This window comes from Pipistrellus kuhlii, unplaced genomic scaffold (assembly GCF_014108245.1).
Source record: "Pipistrellus kuhlii isolate mPipKuh1 unplaced genomic scaffold, mPipKuh1.p scaffold_m20_p_5, whole genome shotgun sequence".
Classification (NCBI taxonomy): Eukaryota; Metazoa; Chordata; class Mammalia; order Chiroptera; family Vespertilionidae; genus Pipistrellus; species Pipistrellus kuhlii.
This window is the reverse complement of record NW_023425551.1, coordinates 46,292,696-46,311,150: the sequence shown is the minus strand read 5'-3', so window position 1 is coordinate 46,311,150 and position 18,455 is coordinate 46,292,696. Positions and strand designations below refer to the sequence as shown.

At 36.1% G+C, this 18,455-nt stretch overlaps 2 protein-coding genes across 12 annotated transcripts in view; one reads left to right on the top strand and one right to left on the bottom strand.

Annotated features, from left to right (window-relative positions):
• Positions 1–1,074, top strand: part of NT5E (5'-nucleotidase ecto) — a 44,643-nt gene extending 43,569 nt beyond the window's left edge. Inside the window, exon 9 of the mRNA XM_036413904.2 lies at positions 629–1,074. Coding sequence (XP_036269797.1) covers positions 629–792 — 164 coding nt within the window. The 3' untranslated portion in view covers positions 793–1,074. The remainder of the gene's footprint in view (positions 1–628) is intronic.
• Positions 1,075–8,992: 7,918 nt separating this feature from the next.
• The window catches only part of SNX14 (sorting nexin 14), a 60,638-nt gene continuing 51,175 nt past the window's right edge, over positions 8,993–18,455 (bottom strand). For all 11 annotated transcript variants that reach the window (XM_036413884.2, XM_036413878.2, XM_036413877.2 and 8 more), the window contains 8 exons: positions 16,872–16,912; positions 16,610–16,729; positions 14,438–14,561; positions 14,006–14,170; positions 13,740–13,835; positions 11,538–11,629; positions 10,595–10,651; positions 8,993–9,206 (listed from right to left, as the gene is read on the bottom strand). In XM_036413884.2, coding sequence (XP_036269777.1) covers positions 9,168–9,206; positions 10,595–10,651; positions 11,538–11,629; positions 13,740–13,835; positions 14,006–14,170; positions 14,438–14,561; positions 16,610–16,729; positions 16,872–16,912 — 734 coding nt within the window. In that variant the 3' untranslated portion in view covers positions 8,993–9,167. The remainder of the gene's footprint in view (positions 9,207–10,594; positions 10,652–11,537; positions 11,630–13,739; positions 13,836–14,005; positions 14,171–14,437; positions 14,562–16,609; positions 16,730–16,871; positions 16,913–18,455) is intronic.

The following is an 18,455-nucleotide window of genomic DNA, read 5'->3' as shown; positions in this document are numbered from 1 at the left end:
TCTTATGTCTGTTGGCCATCTGTGTGACATTTGTGGGAAAATGTCTATTCAAACCCCCTGCCCAATTTTAACCAGATTTTTTTTTCCCTATGGAGTTGTATGACATATATATATGTGTGTGTGTGTGTGTGTGTGTGTGTGTGTGTGTGTGTATGTGTGTGTGTATTTTAACCATAAGCCTCTTATCAGATACATGATTTATAGAGTGGTATTTTTTAAACAAATTTTGCTGGGTTCCTAAGGGTTTGTTGCTGTAGGCAGTGAGCATTTCTTTATCAGCTCTCCTTTTGGAAATGAAGTCCCATTGCCTCTCCAGCAATTAGGTGGGAATGAATCTGGAGCAGGCTAGCAAAAGGAAGCCACTGTATGTCTCAACGCGTCTCTCTTGCCCAGTTCCCCAAGAGCTTTGAAGGCAATGATGTCCACAACCTCTCCCTGAGGTGCATTCACACCTGGAACAGGAAGAGGCCCCTGTGATCACGGCTCTTCTATTCTTCGGGACACTTTACCTCTAGGAGGAAAGGACTGTTCCCCAGTTACAGTTACAAAGGACTGCGAGAAATACATTGGTCGTCTCTTCTCTGTTGATACCTTTCCTGTCACTAAAATAATGTCCATATTTTTCTAGGTGACCAAGATATCACCGTGGTTTCTCAATACATCTCAAAAATGAAAGTCGTTTATCCAGCAGTTGAAGGTCGGATCAGGTTTTCTGCAGGAAGTCGTTACCATGGAAACTTTTATCTAATATCCCTCTCAATTTTGGCAGCTATCATTGTTTTATACCAATAGCCAAAAACCTCTCCTTGCCATTCATGTGTGAAACTGCCTTTAGGACCTTTCTTTATAATGGCCCAGGCCATCCTCACAGGCTCCTGGAAGCTGAGCTTGGAAGATGGTAAGTGAAGACATCACCACTCAGGATCAACAACTTAGTGAACACACAGGAAAAGAATTAAAAATGAGCCCCGAGAGAGGAAGACCACCATCTTCGGTTTGCATATGCAAATTTTAAGCTGTTCGGAATACTTAATGGACTCCTCACTTCTTCATGGATAACAAATCTCTGCTTTATTTCTGTCTCATTCCTTTTTAGCTCCTGTTATAGCATGTTTCATGGACTAAACAAGGGCAGCTTTCTTTCTTGTGCCTCTTACGTTCCTTTGATGAGTCAGGGAACAAATGATGCAGCAGATAATGGACAGGCCAAGTCAAGGGCTGAGGAGAAAGGGAAGGAAAGGAGGGGCACCCAGGACCGATTTCCATTGCAGGAGAGAGCTAAAGGACATACATTTCTTAAATAGATTATTTCCTGAGAGTAGCAGCCTAGTGCCTGACTCATGGTATTAACTGTTTATGAGAGTCCATCAGTTCTGCTTCTGTGCTCTTTCCTTTCTTCTTAATTTTAAGGTGTCATGAGAAGAGAACCTTCTTAGACCAGATGTAAGTCTAAACCTCCCCTAATCACACCACAAACATACACACTCCCTCCCCCAGTCATGGAAAATCTAAATGGGAGACAAGGGTTGATTTTTAAAAACAGTGTATAGCCCTAACTGGTTTGGCTCAGTGGATAGAGTGTCGGCCTGCTGACTGAAGGGTCCCAGATTTGATTCCAGTTGAGGGCATGTACCTTGATTATGGGCACATCCCCACTCAAGGGTGTGATGTTTCTCTCTCAATGATGTTTCTAACTCTCAGTTAAATATACTTTTTAAAAATAAAAACAGTGAGCCGAAACCAGTTTGTCTCAGTGGAAGAGCGTCGATCTGCGGACTGAAAGGTCCCGGGTTCAATTTCGGTCAAGGGCATGTACCTTGGTTGCAGGCACATCCCCAGTAGGAGGTGTGCAGGAGGCAGCTGGTCGATGTTTCTTTCTCATCAATGTTTCTAGCTCTCTATCCCTCTCCCTTCCTCTCTGTAAAAAATCAATAAAATATTTTAAAGAAATTAAAAAACATTAAAATAAAACCGGTGTACAACAGCAGTTTGAAATCAGCTCTGCCTCCAAATGGGAACAGTCACTCTTAAGTCATTCTCAAGTCTAGATATGAGTGCTCCTACCTGGGAGTAGGCCCCTCCGAGTGGGTGCTCAGGAAACACCCAGACTGAGGAGATGATTTTTGCCCAAAGGTGGTTGTGGGAGCATGTGAACTTGCTCACTGTTGCATGATCCAATGACAAAGGGAAACCTTCCCCTTAGAAAACAGTGAGCACCTAAGAAAGAGCACCTACAAAGAGGACAAAATAAAACCAAACAGAAGCTTGTGGACCAGAGGGAGTGTGGGAGGAGGTCCTGGGGTGCTACAGTATTCCGTGTCTGTCTGGTTGGTCACTCAGGCTTTTTCAGTGTGTGAAGTCCATTGAGCTGTACGTTTGTGATTCATACATTTCCAAATATTTTTATGCATATAAAAAAGTTTAAAAAAATAGTGAACACCAGCTAGAGGTTTGGAGAGGGAATATGTTTCTTAATGTTTACGAATATTAAGTACCCTTGGCATAGAATATACTTGTCATAACATCTGTATAAAGGTGGTGGCAGCAAAATAATGTCCTCAGTTCTATGTATATACACATCAGCTATAAATAATGTCAGTAAGATTGTAGGGAAAATTAGAGGTGCTTTTGGGTATATTTTTTCTGCTTGGCCTTGTAAAATAGGGTAAATTCTACTGGAGCACAAACTTTAAAGAACATTTTTACAACTTCTCTAAATATGTGTGTATAAGTTGTGCAGTGGTTTAAGAAATGACCTCAAAACTTTGCAATTGCAGATTCCAAACAATAAAATTGAAGATAGGCTCTTTGTCTTTGGTAGTTATTTCTTCTCTCAAGAACACCCAGACAATATGACTGACAGAAAACATGATTTATCACTGATATCATTTCCCTTGATCAAAGGCCACTTGCTATCGGTAACCCTCCCTGTCCCCCTTCTCGCCCCCAAAATGGAAAGAAAAGTACATGTAATTTTTAGGGAGGCGAGAAGAGTAAGTAAAGAATATTTTAAGTAAGACTACTACATTTAAGGGGGCGGGGGGCAATGTAAAATATGTACACAGATGATAATTAAAAAAAAAAAAAAAGACTACTACATTTTCTGGCTTTCATATGTAGAATCTGATGTAGAAACTGTTTTGAGGCCTGTAATGGTTTCCTAGAAATAAAAAAGGTCCACGTTAGTGTTGGGGATTTTAACTCATTTATCTGAACTGGTTGTGCATCTAAGAATCTTCAAGCAAATAGATGACACAATAGACTTTATCAGATACATTAAATCCATTGGGTTGCGGGCGCCTTCAGCAGCTTGAGATGGTGATCTGGCTTTCTTACAAGAGAACTTGGACTGCTAACAGCTGTCCTTTAGAAAAAGCTGCTCCCTCAGGGAGTATGCAGTCCCATGGATGTTTGGCTGGGTTTGCCTAAATTAGGAAAGGTCCCGGATTCATTTCATGGGGCTATTGTAACCACGTGCCACAAACCGGGTGGCTTAACCAGCAGATATTCATCTCTGTTCTAGAGGTTTAGTCTCAGATCAAGTCTCAGGGTTGGTTCCTTCTAAGGTTTTAAGAATCTGCTGCACATAAATTAAAACGACTTTCAGCACTTGGTACAATTCAACAGTCTGCAGTGCTTGGTAGTCCCATTCTCTAGTCCAGTGGCCATCAATCTCTCGGACCTCATGGACTACCAGTCGTCAGGGGACCACCAGTTGGCGACCGCTGCAAGCATGTCAAACTCTAAGGCTAACAGGGCCAAATAAACAGGTTTAAGTTTATGTGGGCCACAAAAAATAAAAGCTCTAATTTCCATAGAAACGTAGGTTTATTTCAATAGAGACATGCTGAATACGAAGGGCTGAGATTAGTAGTTGTTAACATAAAAGAACATTTTAATAAAAATTAATATTTTTCTTGAACATTAACTTATTAGACACTGAGTAACTGCACAAATTATTAAGTATAATGCAAATAAACCTATTTTTTTGTTCTCCAAAAGAGAAATATTTCCTGTTGCACAGACCAAACAAGTCAGTATAAGACTAAATCGGCTGCTAAAATATTCGCTGCTAGCATTAATATAGAGAAATGGTCCACTTGCACAGTAAGGGAAATGAATGCAACACGATTATAGTAATCAGTCGTTAGCAAACATTGTAGTTCATTATTAATAACTAGAGACCCGGTGCATGAAATTCATGCCTGAGGGGGGTGGTCCTCAGAGCAGCTTGCAACCTCTCCAATTTGGGACTGCCGTCAGACATCCCTCTCACAATCCTGGACTGCTGGCTCTAATCACTCACCTGCCTGCCTGCCTGATTGTCCCCCACTGCTAGCCAGATCGGCCCCAACTGCCCCCTCCCTGCCAGTCTGGTAGCTCCTAACTGCCCCCACCCCCACCGGCCTGGTCATCCTTTACTGTCTCCCCTCCACCCCGCCAGCCTGGTCGCCCCTCATGATCCCCCTGCCAGCCTGGTTGCCCCACGTAGCCTGCTTATTCAGTCGTTTGGTCGTCCCTCACTAAACCCCTGCCAGCATGGTCATAGGCAGCCATCTTGTGAGGGCATGAGGGTTAATTTGCATACTACCTCTTTATTATATTATAGGATTATATATATCAGGATATTGTAAAAATAAAGTTACAAAATTTTTATTAAAACATTTATTACATACCATTATATTGGCTGGGCCACAAAAATAGTCATTGTGGGCCACATGCAGCCTGTGGGCCATTAAGTTTGACATGCTTGACCTAGTCTGTCCCTCTGGTGTTCAGTTCGCCTGCCACCCTAAACTTATTTGTATCTTGTCTGTGTCCACACAGATGCATCTCTTATGCACTTAACTTCAATTATTCAACCTGCATTGCTGATTTCCCACCTCCTTCAGGTCTTTTCTTCAGTGTCCCATCCTATTATACACTATTTAAAATTGTAACCCTGTACCCATTCCACTCTATTTCCTTTCTCAGTTTATTTTCCTCTCAACACTTACTTTAGATCATATTATACTGTTTCTTCACTTATTATTTATTGTGCCCCCTCAGTTTGAATGTAGGCTTATAAATATAAAAATATATCCCTAGCATCTAAAACTGGAGCACAGTGAGTGCTAAATACACATTTGTTAATTGAATGAATCGTGCATAATTCCCTCTCAGACCTCTGTGCCACCCTCTTCACTCGGATGAAAAGCCACACAGTCCTTTTCTCCAGGATCATCTCCTCCAGAGAAAACAAAGGACATAATTTCTCTACCTAAAAACACAAACACTCTTCATTGTGCAGAGCAATTTGACTCCTTTTTATTCTAACCCTCCTAAAACCAAAAGACCAATGAACTCTTCCGCAAGAAGGATGGCTGACTTTTTCCAAATATTAAATATTGTAGCCTCTGTCTCCTACTCCTAAAATTAAGATTACGATTTTTCCAACAGTATTTCTTTTCCCTTCTCCCTTTTCTTCTACTTCAGGGATTAGCAAACTGCAGCCTACAGGCTAAACCCTGCCTGCTACTGCTGCATAAAAACAAGGTTTTTTTGGAATACAGCCACATCCATTACTTGGAATGAAACAATACTTGGAAATAAAAACACAATTTTTCACTAGATGTAACCATCTTCTAGGGGCCCAGAGGCTTCAGATTAAAGATCTCTCCTCTGTGTACCCAGCACTGTTTAAGATATTCTTAAATAAATAAAAGAAACCACACACTGACATGAAGTATGTACAGTATAGTGGACTAGCAAGATTTGTTTGCTCATTCAGCCATTATTATTCTAATGTTGACTGTATCTGAAATTATAACTTGTATATATAAGATTGGTTTGCTAAAAAGAAGAATGGCAAAATAGACTTCTGTTTATATTCTATTGTAAAATTTAATGTTTTTGCCCTAGCTGGTTTGGTGCTAAGTGGATAGACCATTGGCCTGAGGACTGAAGGGTCCCAGATTAGATTCCATTCAAGGGCACATGCTCAGGTTGCGGGCTCGATCCCCAGTTGGGGGGGGGGGGGTGTGCAGGAGGCAGCCAGTCAATGATTCTCTCTTATCATTGATGCTTCCATCTCCCTTTCCCTTCCTCTCTGAAATAAAAGAAGTTTTTTGTTTGTTTGTTTGTTTGTTTTTATTTTAATGGCTGAAATCGGTTTGGCTCAGTGGATAGAGCATCAGACTGCGGACTGAAAGGTCCCAGGTTCGATTCCGGTCAAGGGCACGAAACTTGGTTGCAGGCACATCCCCAGTGGGGGGCGTGCAGAAGGCAGCTGGTCGAAGTTTCTCTCTCATCAATGTTTCTAGTTCTCTATCCCTCTCTCCCTTCCTCTCTGTAAAAAAAAAATCAATAAAATATATTTTAAAAATAAAAATTTTAATGGTTTTTAGTAAGTTAATAAATGGTCATTTAAGCGCTTGCTTTCAACCATTTATCAGAATCTTCTGATATCTATAACTAAATTATTATACTTGTAACATATATTATTATAACTTTATAAATTTCAAAGTGCTTTCCATATGTTTAATTTCATTCTATGCCCCTAGTCAGAAATACCAATAACACATTTGAAAAATGTGAAAGCTCATGCAGTAGAGGACACTCTTAATATAAAGATGGATAGAAAGGAATGTGCCAAGTAAAATATTTGCAATACACCAGGGGAACATACTGTTTACAGGGATCCAGGAAGTGACTATTTTGGGAAATAAAAGCTCCTTTCATGGGGAAACACTGATAAGATCATGAAGACTAGAGAGACAGATCTAAGTCTAACTTCACCCCTCTCTCTGCTTTCAACATCCTCTCCTATAAGAGAAATGAGGCCATTTCACAGTTACTGTGTTAGATGATGAAATGTGATCAAGTATATAAAATGCCTGGCCAATGATACTGCATCTGGTTCCTTCCTTTTTATAATGTAAATGACTGATTTTAAATGTGAAAACTTTTATAACGTCACATTTTCTTTAAATAGAGTTCACCAATTGCTGCGGATTGAATTGTGTCCTCCTAGAATTTATATGTTGAAACCCTAAACCCCAATGTTATTATATCTGGGGATGAGGCTTTTAGAAAATAATTAAAGTTCAATGAGTCATAAGCGTAGGGCCGTATTCCAATAGGACTGGTGGAAGAAGTAGGAGAGAGGAAGGGGAAGAAGGAGAGAAGGAAGGAAAAGGAAGCAGCAAGAAGAGGAGGTGGGAAAGGGGAAGAAGGATACATCTTTTTATCTTTCTCTTCCCATACTCTGGCACACAGAAGTCATATAAGCACACCTACAGTGCTGGGACCCTGATCTTAGACTTCCCAATCTCCAGAACTGTAAAAATAAATTTCTGTTATTTAAGCCACCCACAGTCTATGGTATTTTTGTAATGGCAGGCCAAATAGACTTATACATGCATAACTTTTTTCTCATCTAAATAAACAGAATATCGCAATTTAGGAGTAGGTAAGGATGTCATGAATAGGGCTATAAAATATTTTATTTTTCCAGTTCTCAGTGACATTTTAAATAATGTTCAAAAATGTTATACATTTAAATGTGAAGAGGTAGCAACCTGATTAACTTTCTACCAGTCCTTGAGAAATTACTAAATATTTAAGGCTTAATATTAAAGCACTGATTCTCAGAAACTCATATATATTCTACAATTTTCAGGTAATAAAAAAATATAATAGGGCCCTGGCTAGGTGACTCAGTTGGTTAGAGTGTCATCCCAGTATGCCAAGGATGTGGATTCTTTACAAGGTCAGAGCCATACAAGAATTAACTAATAAACACTTAAATAAGTAGAACAACAAATCCATGTTTCTAGCTCTCTCCTTTCCTTTCTCTCTAAAAACAACTTTTTAATCAATCAATAAAATAAATATATATAGATAGATAGATAGATAGATAGATAAAATACTATAGATAAAACCTTTTCAAAAACTTACACCTGCCGGGACCGGTTTGGCTCAATGGATAGAGCGTTGGCTTAGGGACTGAAAGGTCCCGGGTTCGATTCCGGTCAAGGGCATGTACCTTGGTTGCGGGCATATCCCCAGTAGGGGGTGTGCAAGAGGCAGCTGATCGATGACTCTCTCTCATCGATGTTTCTAACTCTCTATCTCTCTCCCTTCCTCTCTGTATAAAAATCAATAAAATATATTAAAAAAAAACAAACAAAGAAACTTACACCTAATGACCATTTTATAAAACCTTTGAAAAAATGAGTGCATATCATTAAATGAGTTAATTTTCCAAATTACATTTCAGAATTCCCACATAACCCAGTTTAATGACTTATACATGGCTGAAACTCAATAAAAATATTCTGAATGAACACAACCACCAATAACCAAACACAAAATGCTCAATCTTTAAAGACAAATTTGTTTCAAGAAGAAAAGCATAGAATGAGAAAGAATTCTAAGTAGAATTCTAAACATTGAATTTCTAAAAATAATCACTTAAATTAACTTTCATCATGTAATAACAGTGAATTCTGCATTTTTCTTCTGGAGAGACAACTGACAACATAAACCAAAAATCTACTTAACTAAATTTCTTATACCTATAAGCTTTTGGAATATCGTTACATCCATTCTCTGAAATGTAGTTGTAATCACACAATTACAGATATCTCACTTTTCACCCCTAAGAGGTTTATAACCTGTCTCTCATCCAACAAGATCAAGAAGTCCCTTGTTTGCTCTGAAAAACTCATAAAGCATGTCTTCTTTTTAGATACACAATTAACTATGTAGAAAGAGAAGAAAAAGGGGAAACCTCCTAAAATATATTAACTCTAAATAAGAAAGCAAGTAAGATCTTACCCCTTTTTCTCCACACTAAACATATTATTTTCAAAATGATACAATACAAATGTTGTCAGCCTTATCTGTTTGCCTGAAGATTATGAATTATCTCTTAAAAAATGGCAACAAGTGACATATATTCTAATAGAATTTAGATAACAAATGTAAAACAAAAGGCTATGAAACCAAATCACTTTTAATCATAATTAAGTTTGTTAATCTTTATTAAAACAAAAAAAAAATCTCAGACACAGAATTACATGATATATACAAGAATATACAAAAGTAAAAGAAAAAACAGTATATTTCTACTACGTGAGCACAGCAAAAATTTTAACTGGTTATTCTATCCCAAATCCAAATTTTTACATCCAGGATGTCATAGAGGTAACTTCCTTTTGTACCTAAAGAAAAAATAAGTCCATTTAATAAAAGACAATAAGGTTCATTTATGAATTGCCTAACAGTTCCACAATTCCAGTGTATTAAATTTCTACCTAAGACACATATATTGCCCTCTCGCAATCCAGGCCCCCTCGGGGGATGTCAGACTGCCAGTTTCAGCCCCGTCTCCGCAGGCCAGGCCGAGGGATTCCACAAGTGCACGAATCCATGCACCAGGCCTCTAATATGTATGTAAGATCTTTGGTTAATCTTTTCCTGCCCTCCCCCTCCCCCTTTCTCTCTGAGATTCATCAGTCTGTTCCACGTGCACTGAGCATCTGCCCCCTGGTGGTCAGTGTGCGTCACAGCTACCGGACAAACGGTTACTTAGGCTTTTATATATATATAGATTAGGGGTGTCGAACTCAATCAGAGAAGGGGCCAAAATCTAAAATCCAGCCTAAATCGCAGGCCGAATGGTTTACTGAACAGTCATAAACTGTCATTGTGATGGAAACGCAGCGGAGTGCAGTGATGACAGCGCGGTGCGGGCCACATTGCAAGGCCTGGCGTGACGGATTTGGCCCGCGGGCCTTGTGTTTGACACATGTGATATAGATATAACAAAGAAATTAGCTGGCATATGCCTTATGTTTTAGAGATGAGAAAAATGGCAAGGTATAGGGACAGACCTTATAAAGTCTCAAATAGAGAGTTGAAGGTTTTCTGTACTGATTCCCATGTAAATTGAACATAAAATGTTCATAACTGTTATCCTGTTTTAATATACATATAATATTACTATATTGAAAGCTTAATAGGTAAATAGTTCACATCTGAATTCTTCTACTCTATGAAACTGGCATTTCAATGCTATACCAAAACCTTAAAGAGCAGTTATTTCATCTGACCAAAAGGGTTAGTCAGAAAAATAAAAACAGTAAAAAATAATAACTTAAATCTTTGTTCTAACCTCAAAATCCTCAGGAGTCAATATAACGATAATAATTATCATCCTTTTTTAAAATTGAGCTGCTTCAAAAACACTCAAGTCTGACTTACACAGCATTCAGTGTTGCTGATGACAGCCTGGAGAACGTGGCCATTCTAGGTTGGGACTTTACCTCACACTTTCCTCTGGAAAGACTCTATAGGGTATAGTGTCCCTTCCTGCTTTTAATTAGGAAGGAATGAAGTTAAGGCAAAGGCTATTCAGTTCCTGCCACCAAAATCCATTCTATGAGCACGTTGAATAAATAAAACACAAAGGTCCATTTGTTAAAGGTTAAGGTCGTTCATTTTTAAAAGGATCATAGTCAAGGACTTTCTTAATTTTTATAGCCCTATTAAAATAAATGTCAGAGCATATGATTAATAGCAAAGAATAAAATTGCTGCTTTTTAGTTACCTTATTGAGCTCTGGAAACAGTTCTTGTATCACAATGTCCAATAAAACGTAAGTCAGCTAAAGCACACAAAAAAATTTTGTAAGGCATTTTGTAGACAAACCCATAAAAATTGACAAACAAAAAATTCAGGGCTGTGGTTATTTCTAAATGGGAAGGCAGGGAGTAGAATGGACAATATAAAATTAGCACAAAAGTAGCTTCAATAGTACCAATAATGCTCTATTTTTTTAAATATATTTGTTATTGATTTCAGAGAGGAAGGGAGGGGGAGAGATAGAAACATCAATGATGAGAATGATTGACTGGCTGCCTCGCCCCCTATTGAGGATCAAGCCCACAACCTGGGCATGTGCCCTTGACCAAGATGGAATCTGGGATCCTTCAGTCTGCAGGCCAATGTTCTATCTGCTGAGCCAAACCGGCTTGGACGATAATGCTCTATTCTTAAGACCAGTGTTAGATACTCATGTGTTCACATGTGGACATTTTATTGTTATGCCTCATAATTCATTTTATGTTAGATATTTTATATGTAACAAACATTTTAAAGAAGCAGAATACAAAATTGTAACTGTATTAAGATGTCAATAGATATATATAGACTTTAAACATAAAAATATTAACTATTGTTATTCTGTTATCTGAAAGATGAAATTCTCAATTTTAAAATTTTTACTTTATTTCATGAATTTTCTGTGTACTCCAATTTTTCTACAATGAATAGTTTATTTTAAATCAAAACAAATCATGCTAAAAAAAAAAAAAACAATAATCACCTAAAAAGTGTAGCACAAACAAAACACACTTTTTTCTATTTGAATGTTTGAATTATGCTGCCTTGATTTAATATTGTGTCACTTCACAGTTAATAATATACCAAACCTCTACTGTGCCATTCACCAAACCCAGCCAACTCTAGTCAACCTGCTTTAATGAATTTACCTGCTTGTTGAGAACTGGCTGCTGTAAGCCATCAAATAGAAGCCTGATGCTTTCATACTTGGCTTCTTCACCAATACACTTGACAATCACATCTAAACAAGAAAGCTACATGTGAAACATTTTTATATTATAAAGTGACTCATCATTAACTGGATCATAACAGAAAATCTCCACCCTGTTTCCCAGGTAGTATGCAAACACTAAATTAAACCAGGGTTTCTGCAAGGGTTCTGTGGTCCAGTTGAGAAATGCAGTACTAGGTATCCTCCTTTTGGAGATCCATAATGCACAAAGCATACTGCAAGCATATGGATGTAAAGAAATCTGTCTATACTATTAAGGGATAAAAGACAGTTTTAAAATAATACATATTATATTATTCCATTCAGGGAAAACAAAATAAAATCCTAAAAGTATATCTATACATTTGTGCATACACACATAGAAATGCACAGAAAAATGTCTGTGAGAATTAACACCAACTGGTGCACATAGCTATTTCTGCACAGTGGAAAGAGGATGGCCTCTACTTTTAATCTATATATCAGAAAAAAGTTTTAATTTAATTTTTAACATACTAGTAGACTTTCCTAAATGAATATGGCCACTTTGATTCTGTACAAATTGCATAATTACTATTATCCATCCCATAGAACAATCCTTTTAGGAAATGTTTAAACATTAATTTAGGATCCAGGAAGTGTCATGTGTCACTTATTACTCAAGTGTCAGTCCTTATTAAAATATCTGCTGAATGTTTTCCCCAAAACAGGAAAAGAAAATCATTCATAAGTAAATAAGTTGCTCAAATATTTGTCCCATCCCCCAATCATCATGGAACTGTTAATGCTGCTCATAGAAAATTCTCAGTTCATGTTTGTTTCTATGAGGTAAATCTAACCCTAAGAGGCAAAGGCCAAATTTGATTTACAAGATGCATAGCAGATCCTTGATATTTTTAAGCTATGTAAGTAATCCAATATGGATGTTTTTTAGTCCTCTAATTCACCAATGCTAAATAGAATTTCCAAGTTAATATGCCTGGAGCATAATAGACAAAAATAAGTGATCCTTTCAGGTCCTTCAGAAGTCACTAAAAAATGAGGAGTAAAGGACAACAGAATAACATGCTAAGCTTACTCACTAGCTAAACTTCTCCTTCCCAAATGAAAATCTTCAAGTAGATGTGATTCAAATTGTGCCTCAGCAAAATAAGAAATTATTACATTCATTGGCTTTCCATGTTGTTCCTGAATAGCAAAACTAAAGACTGTTAAAACCATGAATGCTATATCATATTATGAAACAGGTAAGAAATTATTTCATCATTTACCTAGGAAGACTTACTCAAAAATAGCTTTCATTCACTTTTACATTCAGACCAGAGATTTAACTTAATTGTCTTCACACAGAGAAGCAGAACTACTATTCTGGGACTAACTTTTCAATAATGAGAATTCTGTAAGGTACAGTCCTAAGCTCTCTGAATCTTATTCTATATTTTCTCTCTAGGCATTATTATCCCTCACACATGACTACCACATCTCTTTCCTAGTCCCATCATTCCTCCAATTCCCAAACTTGGACAGCTAACCAGTGTCCTCTGCTCTGACCCCTTGACGTTTCTTCCTTGTATTTCCCATCTCAGTAAGAGGGACTATCATTCACTTACTTAGTGGCCTGAGCCTACCTCCTTTATGGGAGAGGTGATCATCCTCTCCCTTTAAGACATATGACTCTATTATCACATGTATGTTTTGACTGCATGTCTGTCTTCCTGCTAGACTTGAGAGCTATCCAAGTATAGTTTTTTATCCCTTGCCTTCTGCACAGTGTCTGGTGCATGGAAGGTGTTCAATAAATTTGGAATGAATCTTGACTTTCTAGTCATACACACTAGTATAGCTCTTCTCATGGTAAAGTGGACAGCAGGACTCTGTCTCACAAACATGTCACTGATTACTCTGATGATAAGATATTATTAAAAGAACCTATTTGCATGCATGGAAATAGCCTTGTCTTAAAGTTCTTAGTTCTATCATCATAAAACCAAATTTTATTTAACAAATGAATTAATTTTAATTGGCCCTTATAACTATTTCTAAAATGAAAACTCAGGGTAAAAATTAGCTTTAATAATAACTATACATTTCACTTCAAAGTGGTGTTTATCTATATTAAACTACTTCTTAAGTATTATACCTGGAATGTAATTCATCATTTCATCAAAAGTCTGTTTTGCTCGTTTTTGCTTGTCTTGGAGAGAGCGAGGTTCAGTGTTTTCACGAAATACAGCATCTGAGAAGAGAAAAATAAATGCTGGAATTTTCACTTATTTTACACCAAGTATGTATTTCCTCATAGAAGAAAAATTAATAAACCAAATAAAAACAAGACTTCTCCCTCTTTTAGATCTAATTGAAATCAAGAGCACACAAAACACAAAACAAACACGAGAAAATACAAACCTCTGAGAAGTGTTATAAGTGAGACCAAACGATGCTCCTGAAATAACTGTTCTAATTTACAGTGAATATAGTAGTCAGTATACATTTCCAGGGTGTTTTTAAAGAGGATTCGAGTGCCCATTAAGAGATGATGAAGCCAGTCAGGAACTTGGAAAACTACTCGTCCTGAAAGGATCACATGGAATACTTCATTTAAGATATATATTTTGACATTTTCCAATATAAAAAAACACAAATGACCTATATTTTATTTGTTAACACCAGTAAACTTTAATATGTCCAAGGCAAATTGTATTGAATTCTTAAAAGAAAGTAATTTTAATTTTTAAAAATATTATAATAGGCAATACTTAAGAGCATTAATTTGCATCATATAAGAAATATAATTCATGAATGAAAAACGTATTTTAAAAGTAATCACATCCGTCTTACCTACGTACATGAGGTAATCATAAACTCCTTCTACAGTCATCATCTCCATAAAGTAATTCTTATTTTGTTTTCTTTCTGTGTTCTCAGCACGATTTGCATTATTCTTAAACAGGTCATTGAAAAGCTAAAGTAAATGTTGAAATAATAAAGAGATAAGACTTTGATTAATGTGGGGGGGGGAAACAAAGATACAAAGAATTATGAATGAGGAAATTCTACTAAATATTAACTCTATTTACCCCCAAACTATGTAAAAGGTGTCTATTCTCAATAATAATAATCAAATAATAGATATTAAAAAACTAAAAAAAGTTAGAAAAGATCAACAAAGCCAAAGGACAAAACGTTAGGCATGACTGTTTAAAAAAAAAGATAAGAAAAAGAAGACACAAACAAAAGGGGACATAACTGATGATGTCATAGAGAATAAAAAGAGTATTATTGACAACTTTAGGCCAAAAGATTTTCAGTTTTAGATAAAATGGAAAATTCGTTGAAAAATATAACCTATCAAAAAGTAATTCATAAAATAATAAACCTAAAGATTATAATCATTAAAAAAATTAAATCTAGCTGTAAAAAAATGTTCCTATGAACAAAACTCAAGATCTAGATGACTTTACCAACAAATTCCATCAATTATTTAAAAAACTAAAAATTCTAATAACTCTACCAGCTAAAAGAAAAAGGTAAATCTAACTCAATACCAAAACCCAACAAGGGCTGAAACCGGTTTGGCTCAGTGGTTGAGCGTCGGTCTGCGGACTGAAAGGTCCCAGGTTCGATTCCGGTCAAGGGCATGTACATTGGTTACGGGCACATCCCCAGTAGGCGGTATGCAAGAGGCAGCTGGTTGATGTTTCTCTCTCATTGATGTTTCTAGCTCTCTATCTCTCTCCCTTCCTCTCTGTAAAAAATCAATAAAATATATATATATTTTTTAAAACCAACAAGGATAGGATAAACAAAAAGGTAAACTTCCTAAACCCCAATAAAGGATATCTATAAAAAAATGTACTATTTCATGGTAAAACAATAAAATCACTCCCTTTATATAGCAGGTCCTAGCCATAATTGAAATAAAATCTGCCATCATTTGCAGATAAGTTTGTAAATTTAAAACCATTAATAAATTTATTACTAAACTTAATACGAGTCTTGCAAAATTAATGAATTAAAAATCAAAACACAAAAATCAACTCTATTTCTTTTAACCAACAATAAAGTTATAATAACAACAAAAATGAAGGTGTTTTGGGAGAGAAGATGGTCCCCAGACTGGACCCTACTCTGATACTAAACTGAGCTACTTACAGATAGGGAATATCTATTCCCAGTGCCTAACACTCAATAGCAGGCACGCAATAAAATATTTGTTTAATGAATAGATAAGATACTTTATAAACTATTAACATTAGTAATACCATCAAATAAACATAAATACCTTCTAGCAAGTAATTTCTTGATCATTGGAAGTTGGTGATTTATAAACTCAGAAAACCATTTTTTAAAAATACATTTTATTGATTTTTTACAGAGAGGAATAAAGAGTTAGAAACATCAATGATGTTTCTATAAGAAAGAAACATCAATCAGCTCCATCCTGAACACCCCCTCTCTAAAATCAATAAATATATATATTTTTTAAAAGTCCCCCAGCCCTGACTGGTTGCTTAGTGGTTTACAACATCAGCCCTTGAACCAAAGGGTCATGGGTTCAATTCCCTGTTAAGGACACGTACCTCAGTTGCAGTTCATTCCCCAACCCCATTCATTCCCCAACCCCTTTAGAGGTGTGTGTGTGAGGCAACCAGTCAATGTGTCTCTCTCATAGCAATGTTTCTCTCTCTCTCTCTTTCTCTCTCCCCTCTCCTAATTTCCCCCACTTCCACTCTCTCTAGAAGTCAATGGAAAAAATAGCCTTGGGTGAGAATTAAAAAAACAAAACCCAAACATAGAAATGATAGAAGTTTGCAAATAAATATTTAACCTGTCAAAGAAATAACCAAGCAACTATTCACAATATCCTCCTTATACTGTACAACTGATCTCCATATAAAAAAAATTAAAAATACTATCCATTTCATTAACACAGGATTCTCCCTCTAATGGAAAAGTCATCTCAAGTAAGACAACTTCAAACTTAAGTCTCTTTAAGGTAATGTTCAGTACCTTCTTGTTGTTTTCTGAAGTAGGACTGAGAATGGTCAGTTCTGGTTTACATGGCTTAGGCTTTGGAGATTCACAGGAATTAATGAAATTCATGATGAAAGGTTCCAAATGCTGACCTTTCTGTGGTAATACAGAGATCGCAGTATGAAAATCAAAAATTAAGATTATGATTTTTAATATCACATAGCCCATTAAGATGTATTAATATTTAAATATGCTTTTAACTATTACATTATAGAAAACACATAAATTAGTTATTTACCTCTTTCATTAGTTTTCCAGGAACAGACTTTATAATTTTCCCTGCAATTAAAAATAAAATATTAATTGTTTATATGAATACTTCACTATGTAATTTTAAATACTCAGCTGTCAAGTAAAAAGTAAAATAATAAGAAATATTTATAATTGACCTCTTCACACTTAACAGAAATCTACAATAACTATGGTAAACTTAACTATTTATATATACAACATTTGGAATTCACTGTAAAATAATTTAATTGGATTCGGGGGTGGAGAAAAAGACAAAACAAGAAAAGTATTGATAACTGTTGGAATAAAATAGAGAGTGCCTTATTCAAATTTCTCTGCTTTTTGTATATTTTAAATTTTCCATAAAAAACATTTTCAGCCCTAACCAGTTTGGCTCAGTGGATAGAGCATCTGCCTGCAGACTGAAGGATCCCAGGTTCGATTCCGGTCAAGGGCATGTACCTTGGTTTCGGGCACATCCCCAGTCAGGGGTGAGCAGGAGACAATTGATTGATTTTCCTCTCTCATTGATGTTTCTCTCTAATCCTCGCCCTTCCTCTCTGTAAAAAATTCAATGAAATATGTCTTTTTTTAATGTTTCACCCTGGCCGGTTTGGCTCAGTGGATAGAGCATCAGACTGCAGACTAAAGTGTCCAGGTTAGATTCCAGTGAAGGACATGTACCTTGGTTTCAGGCACATTCCCAGTGGGGAGTGTGCAGGAGGCAGATGATTGATGTTTCTCTCTCATTGATGTTTCTAACTCTCTATCCCTCTCCTTTCCTCTCTGTAAAAAAAAAAATAAATAAATAAATAAATAAAATAAAATAAATCAATAAAATATATATTTTTTTAAATATTTTCAAAAGATTTTAAACAATGATGAATATATAAAGGTTAAATAAAAGTATATAAAAGGTCGTCAAAAGAAAAAAGTTTTAAAATCTACATTTAAATTAGCTATTTGAGTAATTTATATTCTATATTTTCAATTAAATACATTCTAATTCAAAATTTCTTCTTGATTTTATCTCTAGGTTCCCATGTTATAAAATGCCAAATTTCTTAAGATTTTCTCAACCATTTAGAAATGATTGCAAAAATAAATCAAAGTTGATAAATAGGACTTAAATTTCTTTCAATTTAGAAAAAAAAAAAGTAGACGTATGGCAATAGGGAGAGAGATAATAAATAGAAATTAAAAACTGAAATTGTTCTACAGTATGCAAACCATCCAATCAGGCTGTTTCTCTTTGGTAGCCCCATAAACTACTCCTCCCTCTTAGAATTTCCAAATGTCCTTAAATTACAGGGCTTCATTCTACACTTTTCTCTCTAGTACATGCTCTTTGTGAGCCAAATGATTTGCTCAATCTTATTTCAAATAACATTCAAATCTACTCCTTGCCTATCTCTTGGCCTCTCCTGACTTATAAGACATCAATTAAAATCTTATAAACTCAGCAAGTTCAGAACTGCTCTTAATTTATTCCCTGTATCAGCAAGTAACAGCATTCATCCAGTTGTTTAAATAGAGACCCGGTTCACTCTGAACATTTCTTCTCCTTCAATCAAACCTTCAGTAACCAGGT